This window comes from Pelodiscus sinensis, chromosome 6, assembly GCF_049634645.1.
Source record: "Pelodiscus sinensis isolate JC-2024 chromosome 6, ASM4963464v1, whole genome shotgun sequence".
Lineage (NCBI taxonomy): Eukaryota > Metazoa > Chordata > Testudines > Trionychidae > Pelodiscus > Pelodiscus sinensis.
Genome location: NC_134716.1, coordinates 92,945,295 through 92,966,583, shown reverse-complemented (window position 1 = coordinate 92,966,583; position 21,289 = coordinate 92,945,295). Strand labels below are relative to the sequence as shown.

Genomic DNA, 21,289 nt, shown 5'->3' with positions numbered 1-21,289 from the left:
CATCATAGTCCCTTATTTGTCATAGTGCAAAAAGTTGCTGTGGCAATTATTAGCATTTTACAAATATATGTGAGATGAAAACTTAAGAGGAAAGATCACAAAAACTCTTTATTCTTTAGTTATGATGAGTGAAGCCATAAAAAAAAAAAAAAACACCCTACTGTTTTATTGGTAGGTTAAATGTTCAAACAAATTTCTCCTTTCATTCTTTTAGTGGTGCAATCCAGTGAGGCTTTTTAAGAATGCCAGGAGTCCGGAAGTGAACTGGACAGTCATTGCCAGGTGTCCAGTATTGAACCGGACAGTCTGGTATTCTCGCCTCCGGTCTGGTAAAAAATTCAGAAAATACTAGACACCTAAAATGTCTGGTATTTTCTGTTTTGCTTTTTTTTCCCCCCTCCTCCTCCCCTCGGGCAGGAGATGAAAATCCTGGGTGCTTACTGGGTTCCTCAGGGGAGCTGTCCAGCCTGGCACAAGGAGGCAAGATGGCAGGCAGCTGCTGGCAGCCTGTTACGGCCAAAAATCCTCAAAAGCGTTTCTTAAAGGGGCCACACTGTTTTGGTTTTTTAATTTTATTTATTTATTTGTTTGTTTATTTTGTTCAGTATTTTTTCAGAAACCATCTGACAACCGTAAACGTAACATTAGTTTTTACCCTTTCCCATGTAAATAAATGTTTGACTTTCATACTTAGGATTTGTCTGTACTTTAAAGTTTTGCACCTTTAACTTTGCTAGCAATTTCCCACCTTGGTAGACATAGTATAAAACTGCTTCTACTCCTTCTAGCTTATTGCTGCTTGCGAAAAAGAGAGAAGCTATACTGGTATAACGATCTACTTTATGGCTTTCACTGGCATGGCAGTGTCAGTTAAAAAATAATCACAGCTCATATTGACGTCATGCTAGCAAAACTTAAGGCTATATCTACAATACAAACTTAAGCTGACACAAGTTATGTTGAGAAATGGCCGCCGCAGTCAATAAATTCTAATTTGTTGGTGGCATTCATGGAGCACCTGCTGACAGTGGAGAGCCGCTTCTAGGTCCTGGAAATAAGCATTGTTAGGTGAAAGTATGTTATAATACAGGTTTGGGATGGCAAGCAGTGATTGCAGAAGTTCTTTATATAAAAGGCCCCATTCCTAGATTTGTTTGTCAGCCTTCCCCTGAGGGCTGGGACACCCTAATGAGAACTGCAATGATAGTGGAGAAGTGAATTGCTATCACACTCTGAAGCGTGCAGTGCTGGATTGATTCCAGTCAGTAGGGAATCATTTTTGTATCAGAATATCCACATTGGGGGCAATTGTCATGTAAGTATGTAGGGTCATCCATGGTCATCAACTAACAGGATTCTCTCTCTCTGCAATGTGTAGGATATAGTGAATGGAATTTTACAGCAATGCAGTTCCCAAACTGAGAGGTGATAACATGCTTATTTCAGTACCAGCCCATTTTACAGCAGAATACATCACCAGAAAGTGCTACTTTCCTATAGTTATGCAAGTGTTGATGAATCGCCAGGGATGCTTCCATGATAACAGTGAGGGCTGGTCAGAGAAGATGCCTGACGTTTTCATCTTTTAAGCTACAAGGGAATTTATAAAAGCTTAGTGTGGAGCTTTGAAGTTGAGGAATGCTTTGAAAGAGTGTGTTAGTAATTTGTCACAATTATGTTCTGTGGTGGACTGTTATCTGGACTTGAAGTTTTAGACGCTGCTAAGAATTGTGTAGTGCTTTGTGGTGCATTTATAATTATGACCTGTAAGGATGTTGGTGAATAGTTGTGTAAATCATTAACCATTAAGCCTGGGCTTATTGGTTAATCCTAATGATTACATACACTTCCTCTCCCCTTGCTGCCTCTGTATCAGCAAGTGGGGGGAGGTGGGAGCCGGTCCCTTTGAGGAGCCGGCTCAAAAGCTGACTCCCTGTGAGCACCAGATCCTGTGGAGCTGTCTCATTCCCCTCCCCAACACACCCCATGCTGCTGCCTCTGATAGAGAGGCAGCAGTGTGGGGGGTGAGGAGGGCAGGCAGGAGTCGGTACACACAGGAAGCCAGCTCCAAGGAGCTGCTTTCCCCCTTCCTTTGCTGCCTCCCACAGCAATTATTCAATTAAACAATATTAAACATCCCTAATGACCAGATGTTGTTCCAAAGCAGAGTATTATGTGATGCTTGCTGGACATTTTAAAGTATCATTTGCTTTGAGTATCAGCATATTGAGCATCCCTTTCAGAATCCTTTTCTTTTTTCCTCTGGCAAGGTCAGGTGTTTTGCAGGGGAGGAGGGGGCACCATGATGGCAGCAAGTGCTAATTAAAAATCCCAGATAACTGTATCATTGGATTTACAGTCAAAACGGAAAGGGAAAGACAAGTTGCAAAAGGCTCTTCAGCTTTGGAGTGCCTCTGCACAGCACCACTTCTCAGCTGCGGCCATGGTGTGTATGGCCAACAAGGGGAAGAAATTTCAGTTACATAGTACAATATTCAGTGCCATTGACCCATACATTTGAGCATGGACTAAGGACTGAAATATTGTTTAATGCATTTGGAGGAGAGGGGAGTTAACTAGTAGTTCGTTCTTGAGGACCACAAAGGCACACAGAGCGTGGATGCTACTCCTGTCCTGAAGTCATCTTTTAACAGGCTTTTACATCCCTAATATAAGCTACTGCAGACTGAGTATTTATAGCATACAACAGACACCTTGTGTGCTGCTTCTTAACCTTTCTTTCTCTCCAAGTTACCTTTATACCAGCATGTTTGATACTATGGCTGTAAGCACTTATCATTTTAAGCCACAACTTCAGGTTTATAAATTGTCAATTTAAATTAACTCCAGATAGAGTGTTGTCAAATAAGTCTTTAACTTGGAAATTAAATTTGTTTCTTTTGAGTTATATTAAAGTTCACATAAAATTTAGTTTAGTAAATGTCTTTGTACACTTTACTTTAAAATAATTTCTAGCTTAAGAGTAAATTGGACAGGTGGTAAATATGGTCTGAACTCTTGCTTGAATGGGAATAAATCACAACTGGTTAGCTACTGAGTTTTGAAAAATGGCTAATAGAAACACTCAAGAACTATTTTCCATAAGGATTTGTAGTGGTTTGACTGGGGTGGTGAAGCAAAAGCTTACTGGTCATGTGATTTTAGTCCACACAGTAATAACAGTATTCATGTCTTCACTGTCAAACCGGTCAGCTACAGTAAAGTTCCGATAATCCGGCACCTTTACGACCCAGGAGGTGCCGGATTATCAGATATGCTAGACTGTCGGAAGGGGGGGCTATGAGGGGTCTGGGGTGGTGTGGGGAGGATGCCACCACAGACCCCCTCATAGTCCCCCCTTCCGATAGTCCGGCTCTGCCCCAGGCATCCCCGATTCAGCCGCTGCTGGTCAGTTTCAGCAGCAGCTGAATCGGGGACACCTGTGGCAGAGCAGCTGGGGTGCTGCTGGGTTGGTCCGGTAGCACCGCTTCTTGGCGCTGCAAGACCAACCCGGCAGCACTCCAGCTGTCCCCAATTCAGCCGCTGCTGAAATTGATCAGCGGCTGACTCCGAAAGCCCAGGGCAGTCCTCGGGCTTCCCGGAGTCAGCTCCTGGTCAGTTTCAGCAGTGGCTGAATTGGGGACAGCTGGGGCAGAGCAGCTGGGGTGCTGCTGGGTTGGTCCGGTAACACCACCCCTCGGCGCTGCAGGATCAACCTGACAGCACACCAGCTGCTCTGCCCCCGGCTTCCCCGATTCAGCCGCTGGTCAGTTTCAGCAGCGGCTGAATCGGGGAACCCGAGGTCAGAGTAGCTCCAATGGTCCGGCTGCCCAGAGCACTTCCGGGTTCCTGATGGTGCCGGACCATCAGATGCCAGACCAATGGAGTTTTACTATAGTTGAATTTTAAATGACCATTTGAGATGGATGGTATTCTGATAAATCCACTTACTGTGTAAGAGAAGATTCGTCACATTGGGCTTAATCTTTAGAGAAAATCCCTGTTTCTCAGATCAGGCTCATTTAAATTCTTCTTTGCCCTTAATGATACTTTTCTTCCCATGAAGAAGTCCTATAGCAAGTAACTGTAGTCCATATCTTCTACTTCCCACCCCTACAACTGCATTCATCTCCAGAACTGTGAACTGGGATTTAGTCATATATTTTCTGTTTACCTTTGTGAGAGCCATAGAAGTAATCTTTGTTCACTACTTGAAAACATTTAGGAATTAAGAGACAAATTTTAAGAAAAGGCTGTGTTGCCCAAATTGTGTTGCCTGGTACACTTTGTTGCAGTTTTAAGATAATGAATACATATTGGATACAGTGTGATAGTGTTCTTTAAAGGCATATAGCAGCAAGCGACTCAAAATCACTTCTTAAACTTTATGATATTTCAATAATCCAATTTTGATAGTCTTATATTTTCTGCAAGGAACGGTGCACCCAGTGCCCTGCCCTAAGTCACAACTCAATGGTGATCTCTGGTTGTATTTTAATCAAAGGTTTCTGGTATCTGTATAAACCAATGGCTTATGCCATCAGAATTCTTGATTGTAAAGATGTATTTTAATTTGTATAATTCATGTGTAGCTTTTTTCTTGTAATTGGACTTAAAGGGGATTCAAAGGTACATGTTTTAAAGGGAAAGTATACTTAAAATTGTGACAATGTAGTCTGATGTCATTTATAACTAAGTATGAATACAGGGCTCAAAAGTTAAATTACCAGTGATTAACTGAGTGACAACATTATTCCACAAATTATAAAGGAAAGCGAGTGCATCTGATTGTATCTCATCAATTAGTGTAGGTCCGGAAATTGGGCAATAATTTTTGAAGGGGGCCACTTCACAAATTTCTGAAGTGGTTGCAGGCTGCCCCAGAAGGGGTGGGGCCAGGATGCTTCCTTTGCTCCCTATGTCTCAGAACCTCTCCCCAGGGGTGGGAGAGCATGTATGAAGTTTTTGCCCTCACCTCACTGCGCCTAGAGAACTGCCGGCTCCCCCGTCCCCGGATCTCAATTGGCCTAGGGGCGCGGGAGTGGCAGGGTGGCTGTAGGCTGGATCAGCCAGCTGGTGATCCAGATCCAACCTGCAGAGGCTGTCTTGCCCACCCCTGAGATAAGGGATTCAGGTAGGAGGGCCTGTTAGTTCTGGGAGGGAGTTTGGGTGAAGGAGACAGTTGTGACCTGGGGCATAGGATTGGGTTGTGCCTTGGGCAGGAGGGGATTTTGATTTGGGGCAGAGGATTACAATGCTGGGTCTGAGGGGGTATGGGCTCAGGAGGGGGGCAGAGAGTTGGCCTATGTGAAGTGGGGAGGCAAAGGGCTGGGGGAAGGGAGGAGCTGGGGAGTCAGAGGCAGGCTCTGGCCAGAAGACATACCAATGAGACTCCCGGTCAGCAGCCCAGCTCGTTTCTCAGTCAGGAGTTTGTCCTGCCTCTGCACAGGCTGCAGGGCCAAATGCTTTATGAATAAGAGCATGATGGGAGCAGGGAATGGTGCTTTGCATGCTGCCTACTTTTCAAACAAGCAGTTTCCATTGGCCAGAAACCAGCTAATGGTACTGTGCTGGGGGTGGGCTTTTCTGAGTGGCATGCGGGGGCAGGACAAGCATGGGAGCCTACCTGAGACTCCCCACTGAATCCATGGGCTGGATCTGGTGGCTTGGTGGGCCAGATTTGGCCCTCAGAGGGTGTCTTGCTCAGGCCTGAATTAGTGCATCCTTGCCTTCTTGGAATAGGCATTTAATTTTAGTCATTTCCCTTTTTGTCTGGACTGGTTTTTGTTTGTTTGTTTGTTTGTTTGTTTGTTTGTTTGTTTGTTTGTTTGTTTGTTTGTAGATGCAGTGCTGAGCTCAAGTGCAATTCAAAGATTTTAAATTCTAGGCTAATTACAGATTTTAAAAGACATTAAAAACTGTTCCAAATTTCCTTCCTTCTTCCTACCTTTATCTACAATCCCATATATCCTTGAATAATGAAAAAGTAAAATGCATCTCCACCTCACTGCAAGTGTGTTCATTTTTAATATGACATATTAAAACATATTTTTGTTTCCTACACATTTCTTTTCATAAAATTTGAGTGTCATGATATTTCAGTATAATATGGGAGGGAAAATTATTTAAACATTTTTAATTTGGAGTGAGGGATCAACTGAAACTCAATGTTAATAAAATATTCTGTTTTATAAGGATGTATTAGGTAAGGGTATGTGATTAGTTATAAGTTGGCTGCTTAAATATACAAAGTAATTTGCAGTGATTGCTTCAGATTTTCATACTAATGGCCCTTCATGATACAGTTTTCTTAGAAATATAGCCCCTGAAAACTTAGGTTATTTAATATCACTGCTTTTCTGCAGTCAAATAGCTCTGTTTGTAAATGTTTTGTCTTTGAATGTTTAAACAGAAGTGAAATTACATAGCAAATGAGCCACATTTGACATGTCTAAATGCCTTAACTGACTTGGTAGGCACACTTTTCAAAAACACAAGACTGTTACTGTGTGCAGTATGTCAGGGTGGTTTTAGCTGTAGGTCTTGTGTTACTGTTGAAGATACCTAAAATAATTAATTGCAGCAGCTAAAGGGAAAAAGGTGGAAACATACTTGCTCCAATAAGTAATTTATCTGCAATGAATGTAGACTTCTTCGTTTTGAGTTCTTTCGTCAACAGATTTTGACAAATGGGCTAACAGATATCAATGATGCTGTTGTTGTTTCTCTGTGTGTCTTATTTTCTAAATAGAAGTAAATAAAAGTTTAACATCAAGGAAGATATGAAATCTTTAAGAAAAGATTCAAATTGCAACTTTAGAAGGCAGCATTGTGAAGAGATATTACAGGTTTTTAGCAGTGGAGACTTTCCATTCATCTGAGGCTCAAGAGGCGGTGAAATGTCAATATCTTTGGCTTCCTCTGGGAGTAACTGTTCCTTGGTCTTCTCCAAGGAATATGGACATCTCTCTGCCTGTCAAGCAATAAATTACTGCAAATGAAATGTTGTAGTAGCTCTTCCTTCCTCTACAAGCATAGAAAGTCTATTTACTTCTGTACAAACTGTCAATTAGATTTTTAGTACTCTGAGTTCAATGTAGGATATTTAATGGCTAGCTTTTAAAAGGGTGATCCTGCACAGGAAGGGAAAATGGAGCAGCAAAGCTATTTCATTGTTTAATAGGTCTGCATTGCTATGGTAGACACATTCAAGAGGTAATTCAGAACAACATTTGATAAATTTGTTAAAGTCTAACTGTACTTCTGAGATGGATCCTGTGGCATATTAACTTTTTAGGTGATATATATTCAACTTCTTCCTTTTACTGGAAGGAGAAAAGTTGGAAATGTTGCTTCTTAACTTAAACAATAATATTTTAAGACACTGTATTTTAAGCTACAATTATATGTGACAGATTTTTTGTTTAAGCTGTTGTCATCCTATAAGTGTAATATTTTACCGTGTTTCCATTGTTCAGACTAGATCTTATTACTAATATTGACATTTGCAGTCGTATTGAGAAAAAATTATGATCTAAAAAGAAAATGGTTTCTATGTTTGTCCACCATGTGTAGGATTAAATTCCTTCAATACTGCTTTAAAAAAAAAATTAATCCAAATATTTCTGAAGAGACCTTTGCCTTCCCAAGAAATTCTTATCTATTTAAATTTGTGTTAAATATATACTGTTGAAAGTAAAATTGATAACATCAGGGAAGGTCATTTGTAGCATAAATTGATCTTATTCCTCCAATTGATGTCAGCAGGAATAGGATGGTCTCCTTAAACCGTATCTGCATCACCATTCGTATTCAAATTCTAGGTATTTTCTGAGTGCATAGACACAGACTGGAAATAGCTCCAAATTAGACAGGAAACGTCATACAAGAAGAGTCTCTCAATAAAAGCAGCTGACACTATTGTCTAATTTATCTTAATTTGTGGAAAAGGAACACATTACATACAGTATTTGAGACTGACTGACTGAATTCTTAACCACAATATGTGCTAAATACTTTTAAATAGTTTTTAAAACATTTTTTTTTATTCTCCTTCTGTATTTAAGTGTTTGTCTTTGGGTAGATCCAAGAGCACAAAACACATTTGAGGCTTGCGCCTCTTCCCTTCCCTTTGCCCTGCATGTTCTAGCTTATTGTCTTTTCATTGTCAACATCTGCTTTGCTACTGCTGTAACTGGCAAACATCATCATGGGTTAGTGGGCACTTGTGACATTGAGGAAGATATCACAATAATGCAACTGAATGTAACCCAAACAATAAAGCTGACTATGCAAAGTGATGTCAAATATACAGTGCAAACAAATGGAAAAAGTAAGGGAGTGTTTCTTCTAATCTTTCAGTTCTTGTAATTTCAAGGGTTTCTTGTCACAATTGTAGGTACAACATTGTTGGCCAGCGTAATGATTTTTCCAGCTATAACATAGTGTCTTTTGAAGCTGCAACTGTGCTACTGATATTTATTTCAAGAATGTTTGAAATCGGTTTTTAAAATTTGTTTTAAAAATATTTGATAGTCTTCCTCAGCTGTAATAAATGTATATGGTAGTAACTTTCTAGTGATCATGCTCCTGTGTCTTGGAGAAAATTTGAGACAAACTTATTGTTTACATAAACGGGTGATTTACATTATAATGAAGTGCCACCTTTTGTTTATGCTATTGATGAATTTGAATGGTTTCACAAAAGACCCATTTCTATGTTCATACATTAAAATAAAACAGCTAAAGTACAGCTTAATGGAATATTGAAGATAAAATTTCAACAGATTAAAAAATATTTTCATGAGGGAAAAACAAAGGTGGGTTGACCACAAATTCCGAAAAGTACAGCTATTGTAATAATAAAATACTGACGCAACAGACCGCTTTGGGGTGAAGGGGCTTGCTATAAATATTTATTAAAGCAAATAATTTTTCCCCAAATCAGATTCGCCCATTCCTCTCTTTTCTCCACAGAGTACAGAGGAAAGTGAGTTCTAAGCATCTGAACATGTTAATTCTAGCACAGAGCTAGAAGGGTAATTTTTTCGTATAATTTAGTAACTGTAGAAATTTTCATCTCCGAAGTGCAGCATAAATAAGAACTAATTTTGCCACGTAATTTCTGGGAGGGTAAGCATTAACTCCGGCTTACTGATGATGAAATGAAGACAGAAAGGTTAAGTGACATGTACAGTGGTAGAGCTGAAATTAGGACTCAAGAGTTCCTGATGACAAGGCCTGTGCTCCATATAATTAGAAAGCACCTTTCTCACCTACTAATGGAATGTTAAAACTTGCTAGTAGATGCTGTCTATACCTGCAGAGTTTTTAAAATTAAAGCTGTAAGAACTTGCAAGGTTACTGAGGCGGCTTGCCCCTGGTGTGATCAGACTCAACTCTTTCATCCTTTATTTCTTTTGCCAAAGTGAACGTTTTTTGTTGATTACCAAGCTTTCATGAACATTTATACAAAAGGGAAAAAATGCTTGTTAAAAAGCTTTTTGACTGCATCAGTAGGCTTTCTTAGAGATGTGAAAAAGGCATTTAGAAAACAATGAAGAACATATTTTGTAAATGTAGCCATGAAAGCTAGATCTTTTTTAAAAAGATGCATTGCATTTCTCAAAAGGAGATAATTGCTTTTCTTTGTTTAAAAAAATACTTGACAGTGAGATTATAGCATTTTACCAAATAATATAAGGTCTCTTGTTTTCTTGCACAGGTTTCCACTTGAGCGGCACAGTGACAGATCCTGCAATGCAATCGGAGCCAGAAACTGTTTGCAAGGTAGCTATCAGCTTTGATCGTTGCAAGATTACCTCAGTGACCTGTAGCTGTGGAAACAAGGACATATTTTACTGTGCCCACGTTGTGGCACTCTCTTTATACCGGATCCGCAAGCCAGATCAGGTCAAACTGCATCTTCCCATTTCAGAGACACTCTTTCAAATGAACAGAGACCAACTACAAAAGTTTGTACAGTATTTGATCACAATGCACCACACAGAAGTTTTGCCAACAGCTCAGAAATTAGCAGATGAAATTCTTTCTCAGAATTCAGAAATCAATCAAGTCCATGGTAAGTTTACCAATGATTTTTCCTTATTTTCCTTTTGTTCGATCTTTTAGGTTTGGTTTGGTTTTTTTGGTATGAAGTTGGGGGGAAAGGGGAAAATCAGGTAATGTATGTAAATGTGGATCGTGTTCTACCATTACTATAAGTTGGCTTGGAAGAAAACCCTGCTAGTTTTCTAACACCAATCTAGTTATAAGATATTGTTTCTCTTGCAACATAATCTGATCATATTACAATTATATATTCATTCTAAATAAACCAGAGTTTCTGCTTTTTCTAGAGCCCTTTTATTAAGAATACTTACTTTTCAGTAAACATCCTGAGTATATTTTTGATAGTTCTTCTTTTTATGTTAATCTTCAAAATACTCGTTATCCATAGGTCATTTCTAAGACGCCTTTAAAAGAAGCAGAAAAACAAATACAGTTATTACCAGGGCTCACCAGGGCTTACCCACTCACCAGCCGCGCTGTCCAGCGATCTGCACATGAGCGGATCGTTCTGCGCATGTGTAAATTGCCCGAACCTAGCTCTTCCAGGTTGTAATGTACTCGCCATGGGCGAGTAGATTGCATTATTTGTCGAGCCCTGGTTGTTACTATTTTTCTTTGATTAAATTACGTTTTCTATAGCCCTTTCATTGTGGGAGGAGTGTTGTACATTGGAGACAGGAAAGGAAATGGTAGTATATTAAAAATATAAGGCCAATTGGAAAAAACTGTTCTCACATAACCAGTGCAGTAACATTAGGTGCAAGTGTTCAGTGAGAAGGCATAATTGATTTATTCATTAAAGTACTACTTGGTTTTGTTCTGCTGTAGTGCCCAATATGTATTAAGGACTTTCCAAGCATTTAAGAGGATTGGTCCATGCTCATACAAGCTTTCAATCTAAGGACAATCAAGTACATAAATGTCACAGGAAAAAGAATAACAATACAATCTGTATGTACAAGTCAACGTGATTCACTGTAGCCAGCACAATGGCGTTTTCATGCATGTGGATGTGGGAGGGCCTTCCAGATGAGTTTAAGAAATCTCCTGTTGTTTATAGGAAGCCACCTAGAAGAAGGTTTATTGGGATTGTGTGAAAACCGGACAGAAAGGTGAAGTTTGGAAGAATGGTGGAGCGGAAAATATTGGGGACAGGGCTCTTGACAAGGCAGGATAAGTAGGGTGTTGTCCAGAATCTTATATTTGATAAGCTATTGGCTGGGAAGCAAGTGGAAGGACTTAGAGGCAAAATTAAAGGATTGGAAGCATATGAATTTAGTGCCAACATTTTGTCTGGACTCGGGGGAAAGGCAATGTGTGTGTTTGAGAGGATTATTCAGGATGGAATGTTATGAGAACCTGAATGTGAAGCTGGAGAAAATAAAGAACTAGTTTTTTTGGCGATGAGGGAGAAGCAGAAGGATTTGTAAATAACATGAATGGAAGTAGCAAGGGAGGGTATAAGTGAAAAATAATATCCAAGTTGTGGGTCATGGTGACCTGGAGGTTGGTAGCATTGCCCAAAGTATTTGGAAAGGGGGAAGAAGGGAGATGCTAAAACAGAGAAGGTCAGAGAGGTAAGGGGAATAGCTGGGGTAGAGGAGTAACATGGGCCTTTAAGATGCTTGAGGCTAAGATGTTGACAAGGAAAAGTTCTTCAGTCACAACAGGGGTCCAAAGATGAAGCTAGAGTAGAATGAGCTGGGACGCTGTACAAAATTAAAAGTGCAGTTGTACTAATCCTGGATTCATTGGCTTTTTAAAACCAGACAGTTTATTTAGTTTGAAGTGGGATTCCCTTCCAATTGGTAATACTTAACTTCTGGCATGCCTTTAAATGTTTATTTCAAAACTGATATTGAAGTCAAAACAATAAAAGTAAAAGAAAACAAAGGTTGTAAAGCACTAAACAAGCTTTTGAAAGTGTTCACTTAAGCATATGGGTAGGATGTGTTTAAGAGTATCTATAAAACTAAAATGTTTGTCAGCTTGTGTGCATTGCAATTACATTTGCCTGAAAACTGCAGCAATCAGCCTATTATAATTGCCAATATAATTATCTAGTAATCAAACAGTGTCAGGAATATATAAATAGTGAAACCAATTTCAAATCCAAACAACCCAAATACCCTATCAAGAATGGCTCACAAGAAGAGGGGTGTGTGTGTGTGTGTGTATATGTATGTGTACATATATATATATATGAAAAGAGTTTTTAAAAAAAAACCCAAAAGAACTCTCCTCCTGATTTTTAAAGAAGATATTTACCAAGTTAAAATGGATATACATTTCTGTTAAGAAAAAGCAGGACAAAGACTATTTCAGCAAGCAAAGTATTTCAGCTGCACATTTTCTCAAATCCAGGGACTTGTAATGGGTCATAACTCAACTCAATTTTTTGTGTGGAAAAATATAAAAATCTGGTTTAAAAAAAAACATTAAACAATTAGTTGTGGGTTCTAATGATGTTCACAATACATAAGAGTAAGATCGCCATTCAATCTGCCATATCCCCTTTGCCCTTAAAATGAATTTAGCTAGTGCCAAGAACAAACTTTATTTTTTTTTCAAAAGAGGTGTGATATATACTCTGTTTTTAATGCCAGATTATATCTGCTGCATTTCTATTGCCATGGACAGTTTACCAACATCATTGTATACAGCTGCTCCCTGAGTTGCAAGCGGTTGAGTTACGACCATTCGCACTTGTACCAAAGCTCCCATGGAGCGGTCGTAAAGTTGGTCCCCGAGTTATGAACATGACCTGTGCTTACAAACAGTGCGGTCGCATGTAACTCAGTGGGGTCCAAGTGACGAACAGATTGAGTAACGGCCAAGTGTTTGGTCCGTAACTTGTTTGTAAGTTGGAGAGAGGCTGTACATGGACTTCACTGGTAATCTTTTCATTAAAAAAAAATTTACAGATGAATGTTGCTGAACACTGCATAGAGCACCAATTGCAGAAATGTTCTCCAAATCTGATTCTGAGATGGAGTGTCTTTAAAGTGTCATGCTGCACCTCTTTATAAATGGAGAGTGATCTTGTGGAGGTCTGTGCTTCCCCCTCCCTTCCCAATATTGTTCACATATCTTTCTTCTAAACATCTTTTCTCCAGCCTGAGAACTGCATTCTCTCCCAGTATGGTTAGTAAAATCAAAGGGAGTTCTGAGTTGGTTGGTGGGTGATGTTGCTATCACTAGTGTCATCTGGAATCCTTGAATTTCCTCGGCCTTTCTGTTACACAGCTTTTTCTAGTGATGTCTGTCTTGTTTTGCATACCAGTAACCATAGAAATGTAGACCCAGAGGAGACCTCAACAGATCATCTAGTCAAGTCCCCTACACTGAGGCAGGACTTGCTGGATATGTCGCTGCTGAAAACACGGCAGAGTAAACACTACCTGTGTCAACAGAGGAGGGATTTGGTCTCTACTTCAAGAAGCGGTAGCTAAATGAACAGAAGAATTATTTCATCGATTTAGTGCTTTTTACTTGGGGATGCAGGTCATATTAACTATGCCACTGTGGGAGGTGGATGGATTTGTCACATCTCTGAACAATAGGTATACCAACCTAATTGTCCAATGTAGACCAGCTCTGTATATGACCTGGACTGGTGTTTGTCTGACTTGTACTTAAAAATATTCAATAATGAAGATTCCACAACACTCCTCCCCCCCCCCCCCCCCCCCCCCAGTAATTTGTTTCAGTGCTTAACTACCCTGGCAGCCAGGAAGATTTTCCTAATCTGTAACCTGAGTCTTTCTTGTTGAATTTAAGACTTTTGCTTCTTGTCCTGTCCTCAGTGGTTAAAGTGAACATGTTATCTCCCTCCTATTTATAACAACCTTTTCTGAGCTTGAAGCGTATTATCATGTCCCTCCTCAGTTTTCTCTTCAGATTTAGCAAGCCATTTTTTTCAGTCTATTTTTATTGTTGCTCTCCTCTGAACTTCTGCCCATTTATCCACATCTTTCCCAGAACAGAGCTCTTACCAATGCTGAGTAGAGTGGAGTCTTGTTTACAACACTTCTTCTAATATACCCCAGAACGATGCTTAATTTTTTGTAAAAATGTTACATTGTTGACCCATTTAGTTTCTGATTTCTATCAAAGTAGGAATAAGAGATCCTCCGGAATAGGGCTTTATTCCGGAGGATCGGGCCAGTCTAGACGCTCTTTTCCGGCTTTTTTACAAGCCGGAAAAAAGCGGCGGACATGTTTATTTAAATCCCGCGGGGGATATTTAAATCCCCTGCGGATTTCCCTATTACGAAGTTTAAAATTAGCATGCCCCTTTTGGAAAAGGGGCCAGTGTAGACGTAGCCAAGGAGTGATGCACTATGGGTAGCTATCCCACAGTCCCTACAGCAGATTGGAATTATGGGTTAGGGTCCCAGTACCTCTGAAAACTTTATTGCAGGTGGTTATGGGTGCCTATCATCACCCTCCCATGTCTGTGGCTCAGAACCAGAGTGGCTATTCACAGGCTTTGCCCTGTGGTATACTTGTTTAAGCTCCTTTATTTTCATGTGCCATTGCCATGAGTGTCTATGGTGTAGCCCTTGTCCATCATGCCCTGTGCAATTTTTGGCATAGATTTGGCACTTGTTTGGCTGGTTCAGAGCTCTGTCTGCATGGGCTCCTCTACTACCACTATCTTGTCTGAGTTAATTCTTAACTTGCTTTCTTTAGTCTCACTGTATTTAAATGTCCAATCACAGCTACATTTTTGGTTACAAAGGAAATCAAAAAGCCTTTAATACTTCAGTCATTACTGTGTTTACCTTGGTTTTTTCTGCCTTATTGAGTAATGGGCCTATCCTGTCCTTGGTCTCCCTCTTGCTTTTCATATACTTGTAAAACATTTTCTTGTTATCCTTTATGTCTCTAGCATGTTTAATCTTGTTTATTGCCTTTGTTTTTCTAATTTTACCCCTACATGTTTGTGGGGATGTTTTATTCATCCTTCAGTTTGACCTAATTTTCACTTTCTGTATGTGGTGGGTTTTTTTTGTTTTTGTTTTTTTTTGTTGTTGCAAAGATGACATCTTACTAGGGATGTTATAGTGTAGACAACTACATAATTAAACGATAAGCCTGGGCTTATCATTTAATTTTGTTGACTACATGCATTTCCCCCCTTCTCGCTGTATTAGAGGCAGCAAGGTGTTGGTGGGGAAGGGAAAGCGGGTGCCCATGAGGAGCTGGTTTTAAGCAGGCTCCCCATGAGCACTAGATCTTGCCTGCGCCCCTACATCTCCACACACTGCTGCCTTTGATAGAGAGGCAGCAGCACAGAGGGTGAGGAGTAGGTTGGAGCCAATATGGGCGGCAGCTGGCTTTGAAGCTAGCTACCCTTGTGTATAAGCTCCTGCGGACCTCCCTGTCTCTCTCCCCCTCTACTACTCTCCTCACCCCCACCCCCGCTGCCTCCTATAGAGTTAGCGGAGAAAGGGAGCAGGCAGGAAATGGTGCCGTCCAGTTTAAAAGCCAGTTCCCAGCGCCCTCCCCTCCCCCCAGCATCAGCTCTGCGATGCTGCCTTCCCCTCCCGTTCCCACATTGCTGCCTGTATGAGAGGCAGCAGATTGGTGGGGAGGCTGTCACAGAGCAGCCTCTATCCATGGGGGATCAAAGCTCCCTGCGGACAGAGGCTACAGAGCAGCCTCTGTCCACAGCGAGCCTGGGCCCCCCCATGGACAGAGGCTATTCTGCGGCAGCAGCCCCTGTCTGCAGAGCGTCCAAGCTCCCAATGTAGACAGGGGCTGCTGCCGCAGAATAGCCTCTGTTCACAAGGGTGCCCAGGCTCACTGTGGACAGAAGCTGCTTCATGGGAAGTAGAACAGCCTCTGTCGACAGGGGGACTCAGACCTACTGTGGACAGGGGCTGCTGCTGCCAGCCCCACCCCCCAAGAACTATCCAGTAGTCATGTAATCACTAAGATGTCATGTGGTTACACGACTGTTCGAGTACACGATAGCTAATGTCCTTATATGTTAATGTTATACCCTTAAGAACATACAACACGTCTTAATGTTATACCCTTAAGAACATACAACATTCTCTCTGAGAAACTACCAGCTTGCCTGAACTTTTTTTATCTTTAGACTTTTCCCATGGGTTTTTACCTATCTGTTCTATAAGTATCCTAAGGTCTGCCTTCTTGAAGCCCATTGTCCTTATTGTGCAGTTTCCCTCTTACAATTCCTCAATTCCTTTTAATCATAAAATGCTACCATTTCATGCTCACTTTCTCCCAAGTTGCCTTTCATCTACATATTCTCAACCAATTAATCCTTGTTTTTTAGACTCAAATCAAGAACAGCCTCTCCCCTAGTAGCTTTCTCCTCCTTCTATAATAAAAAGTTGTCTCCAGTGTATTCCAAGAACTTGGTGAGTAATCTGTGTCCTGCTGTATCGTTTTCCCAATAGATGTTTCGTTAGTTGAAGATCCCCGTCACTACCAAGTCATGAGACATAGATGATTTTGTTAGTTGTTTAAAAAGTCTCACTGACCTCTTCTCTTCTTCCTGGTATGATGGTTCATAATAGATTGCTACGATGGCACCACCCTTATTTTTTACCCCTTTTAAGCTTGCCCAGAGGCTTTCAAAGGGACTGCTTCCCCATTCTCTCTCTCAAGTCTCTGTGCAAGCATATACATCTTTGATAATACAAGGCAACACTTCCTTTTTTACCTGCATGTCCTTTTTTACCTGCATTGGTACACTTTCATACCAATATTTCAGTTATGTCTTATAAGTATGATTATTTACTAATATTTCTCATTCTTCATGTTTATTCTCTATATTACTTGAATTAGTATACAGATTTTATTAGATTTTTTCCCCTTCTATATTCCTCCTTTTCTCCTTCTTTTTCCCTTCTGTGATTGATCTGTTTCGGTGTCCAAGTTTTTGGATTTACAGTGAGTTTTTCTCTCCTCCCATTAAATCTAGTTTAAAGTTCTTTTCAGTAGTTTAGTCAATCTATATCCCAAGTTACTCTTCCCCTTCCTTGATAGATGGACCTCCATCTCTGCTCAGCAATCCTTCTCAAAACAGCATCCCATGGTCTAGGAAGCTGAAGCTCTCTTGGTGGCCAAAGTTGTCTTTGTGCCCAGAGTGGAGTGCTGCCTGTTGCCAGAAGTAACCAGGAAGGGTGGTAACAAGGGTGATGGTTTAAAGTACAGAAGGCTAGAGCATTACTAATGTCTACTCAGGTAGCAGCGAGCAGATCTCTGGCCCCCACTCTCACAACACACAATCCCCAATGGATCAAAATGTAAACTTTTTAAGCCAGTCAAAAGAAAGTCCAGACACACAGACTCTCTCACTTGCCCCAAGAATTAGTGCTTGTTCCTTTTTTAGCTGGAGAGCTCCCTCTTAAATGCCTCTGATTGCATAATAATGAACCATAAAGGTTTGTTTGAATTCTGGGTAGGAAAGATGGAATGTCTCTGCAGTATTTTTGTGCCTGTCTTTCTAAGAGGGTGAGTTGTTAGTTGTTCATCTGCTCTAAATTTTGTTTCTTGCAGGATTTGGTTAATTTATTTTTTATAAGGAGAAGAGCCTCCTTCTCTTTATAATGTTGGCTACTGGAGAAATTAGTGAAGGGATCTGGTCTTGGTGCTATGAGTATATAAGTGAAAAATTGTTCGTTCTTCCTTCTTGAACCCAATTGGTATGTCTGTTCTCCAACTGCCTGGCTTAAACCCAGGTAAGACTAAGATAATTCTGGTAAGATAGAGGAAGTAGCAGGAATAGATGTGGTTGTCAACCTACCCTGAAAAAAGGTTAAAGGGTGCTCACTTTTGTCATTGATATCTGCACTTTGAGGTTATAGGATCATTAGTAGCCAAAAGCAGTCTTTAGTTCATGAGTAAGATTATTATGAGTATTTCTGTGATGTGGGCCTTGTTACATTCTCCTTGATTCACTCAAAACTGGATTGCCGTGGTGAACTGTGCATGAGGTTGCCATTCACACTCAAGTAATCTTGTTTTAAGCAACTGCAGATAACATACCAATCTTCTGAAGTCTGTACTAGTGCCCTATTAGCTATTGATTGCATTTCAAGATACTGATGCTGATCCATAAAGCTGAATGAGATTTGGTTCCTGGCTATTTTATAGATTGTACCATCACAAAGGTGGAGATCTGCTGGAATATTCCTGCAAACTGTCTTTAGATTCGAATTGTTTTGAGCAGAACAATTTGAACAATCTGGGTAAGAGGTTCTCCATTTCAGAATTAGTTTGTTGGTATCACATGTATAAAATATAGCCAACTAATCAATCCCAATGACTTTTTATTGATATTTTAATATATTTTAATATACTTTTTATCAAAATTATATCTACGTTTAATAGAATTGTTTGGTTACGCAGTCTTTTTATTTATTTTTTGCATCCCTATTTTGCTTAGACCAGAGAAGCAACTTCATAAAGCTAAAATTGGAAATAGGTTTTATTATTATTATTATTATTTATTATTATGAGTACAAGTGAAGCAAACTTCCTCCAGTTGGGGTAATGATAGCAAAACAGCCAATCATATAGATGACTAGTAAAAAAAAAAAAAAAAAAATCTTTTAAATAAAAATAACCTTAACATTAGTCCATGGCATAATTTAACTGCAGCTGAAAAAACCAGACTTTCCTTCTCCACACACCCCCAGTTCCAAGGGAAAAATTTTCCGTATGCTATATGTCCACCATCATAATGTAATTTTTATTTTAAAATTTAACTGTGCATGGTATTAGCAGTGTCTGGGTTACCTATTTGTTTAGATTTCTGGAAGATACAAAAAAATAAATCCATTTCATTAGTTACATGCACATTTTTAGTTAACTGCAATTTGTATCATGGTAGAGCCACAAGGCCCCATTCAGAGCAGTGCATTGTTGAACTAGGCAGTAGACAAATTTAAAGACAGACCTTTTTATCTCAAAGACCTTATTTTGAGCAAGGTGCAACAAGTGGGTTTAATAATACAGGGAGAATAAGGGTAACAATGGGATTACGAAGACCTGAAGGTGCACAGCTAGAAAGCTTCAATTCCTCTCTGAGAATCTGGTTGGTAGTACAGGTTAAACCTGTCTAGTCCAGCACACTCTGGTCTGGTAACCTCTGTGGGCTGGCATAATTTTAGTTATCCAGATGTCCACTTACAATGGATCGTGGCCAAGTTTCCCATGATCCCATAAAGTTTGTCTACAGCCACCAGTCCTGGTTCTCAGTGTTCTGTGCTGTTGTTTAGCTCTAATTTAACCCTGACAGTCTTCTAAGAGCTCAGTAAGCAATTAAAGTATTGATAATGCTTCTAGACAATATTGACCTCCTATGGTTCAGTAAATTCTCTGGTTTGGCACTAGTGAGGTCCCAAGGGTGCCAAGACTAGATAGGTTTAACCTGTATGTACCTCTCTAGCACCAGAGCACCTTGTCCATTCAGAGATTAGCTTTATTTATAATCTAATAATGAAATACATATTGGTAATCCATTTTAGCAATGATCAGTTGGCAATTTCTACAGGCATATCTATAGAATTGGGACTTGAAGAGTAAGTTGAAAGAAACAAAGGTAGTTGCTTTATAAGTTTATTTGGGAATCCTGTTGCATGCATAAGGGTTGTCATACAAGAAACTGATGGAAGTGATTGTGGGAAAAGTGACTAGTGAGATATTCATGGCTGGTCTTCTTGGTAGAGAGGGAGGTGCCAGGAGTGCAGTGTGTTAAGGTCTAAAGATGAATAAGTAGAGAAGGGCAGAGTTGTGAGGTGGCTTTAGAGATGAGGACAAGAAGTTAGAATTTTATGTGATAGTGACGGGAGTGAGTAGAGAGATTAGAAGAAGTTGGGTTGACATGGTCATTACAGTTGATCCAGGAAGATAATTTTGGCAACCACACTTTAAATGGATCTGTAGGGGGTAGCATATATGTCAGAGATAAAGGGGCATCAGTAGTCAAGGTGAGGGAGGAGTTGCCCGGGGAAGAGATTGAATTTTGAAATTCTGAAGGGGAAAGAAGGAGCAAAACTTGGGCATGGACTGGTTATGTGGATCTCTAGAGAGCACAGTTAATGCCAAGCATACGGTTACTGGCTTTTCTCTTGTTGGGTCTCATAATCTTAAGTGTTTCCTATTTGCTTAGTGGTTGACACTGGGGATTGAATTAGGAGTCTTTTAAGGCTCAAGTCCCTACAACTTGAGCCGCAGAGAGCTATAACAGACTTGTCCATTGGGGTTTGGGTACAAGGGAGAGCACATAACATACTAACAAATGGGGTTTGGAACACTGACTGGAGTCAATACCAGGTTGTAAGGCTTTCAAGAAACATTTAGGTTAGTGCTGATGGTTCAGTAAGTGGCTTCTTTTTGGTCAGGATTGCTCTAATCCAGGGCTGCTCAACTTTGGAAGCTCTGGGAGCCACAGTAATACATACTCCCATCCAGGAGCAGCCCGAAACGAGCTGCCGGCAACTGGTGCCCCAGGTGAAATGCGCGATCAGCACCCCCGCCTCCAAGATGAGCTGCTGGCAACTGGAGCCCTAGGCAGAATGCGCGATCGGCGCCTCCACATCCAAAGCCCTCAATGGCAGTGCGTCATCATTGAGCGCCGTTTAATGCGGCTCCCTAGGCGACTGCGGAGTCTGCCTGTATACACGGGCCACCCCTGCTCACAGCACATGGCAAGGGCCGCTAACTTAAGTGCGGTTACATATATATGCAAATAGCTTCTTTCACACTGATGGGCATGAATACAAAAATTAAAGTAAGACTACACAACACGCAGGCCCTATTTAAGTCAGTTTTGCTGATATTAATAAAATGCAATATTTACCCAATTTCCACCCCATGACAGCACTTTTAAAGAGCAATGAAGTCCAGGAATGTAACTACTAAAACGCATATCAACAGAAGACCATTATATTGAGTAATTTTTTGTTTTGGCTTCACAATAGTCCAGGAATTTAACCACTAAAACATATATCAACCCAGACTGCACAATGGGCTGCAAACAAATGGGCCATGGGCTGCATGCGGCCCAGAGGCTGTGAGTTGAGTAGCCTGCTCTAAGCCTATAAATGTGGTTTGTGAGCTCATTATGCTGTTTGAGATAATATCCTTATACAATGAGACCAAGTCTGTTAGGCTTTTTTTCCCTAGTATAGGTATACAGGTGAAGTACTTTTGGGGTCGATGCACCACACGA

At 40.4% G+C, this 21,289-nt stretch overlaps 1 protein-coding gene across 2 annotated transcripts in view; it reads left to right on the top strand.

Moving 5' to 3' along the window:
* Nucleotides 1-21,289, top strand: part of ZSWIM6 (zinc finger SWIM-type containing 6) — a 182,151-nt gene that overhangs the window by 80,532 nt on the left and 80,330 nt on the right. For both annotated transcript variants that reach the window (XM_075932863.1, XM_075932864.1), the window contains exon 2: nt 9,725-10,081. In XM_075932863.1, coding sequence (XP_075788978.1) covers nt 9,725-10,081 — 357 coding nt within the window. The remainder of the gene's footprint in view (nt 1-9,724; nt 10,082-21,289) is intronic.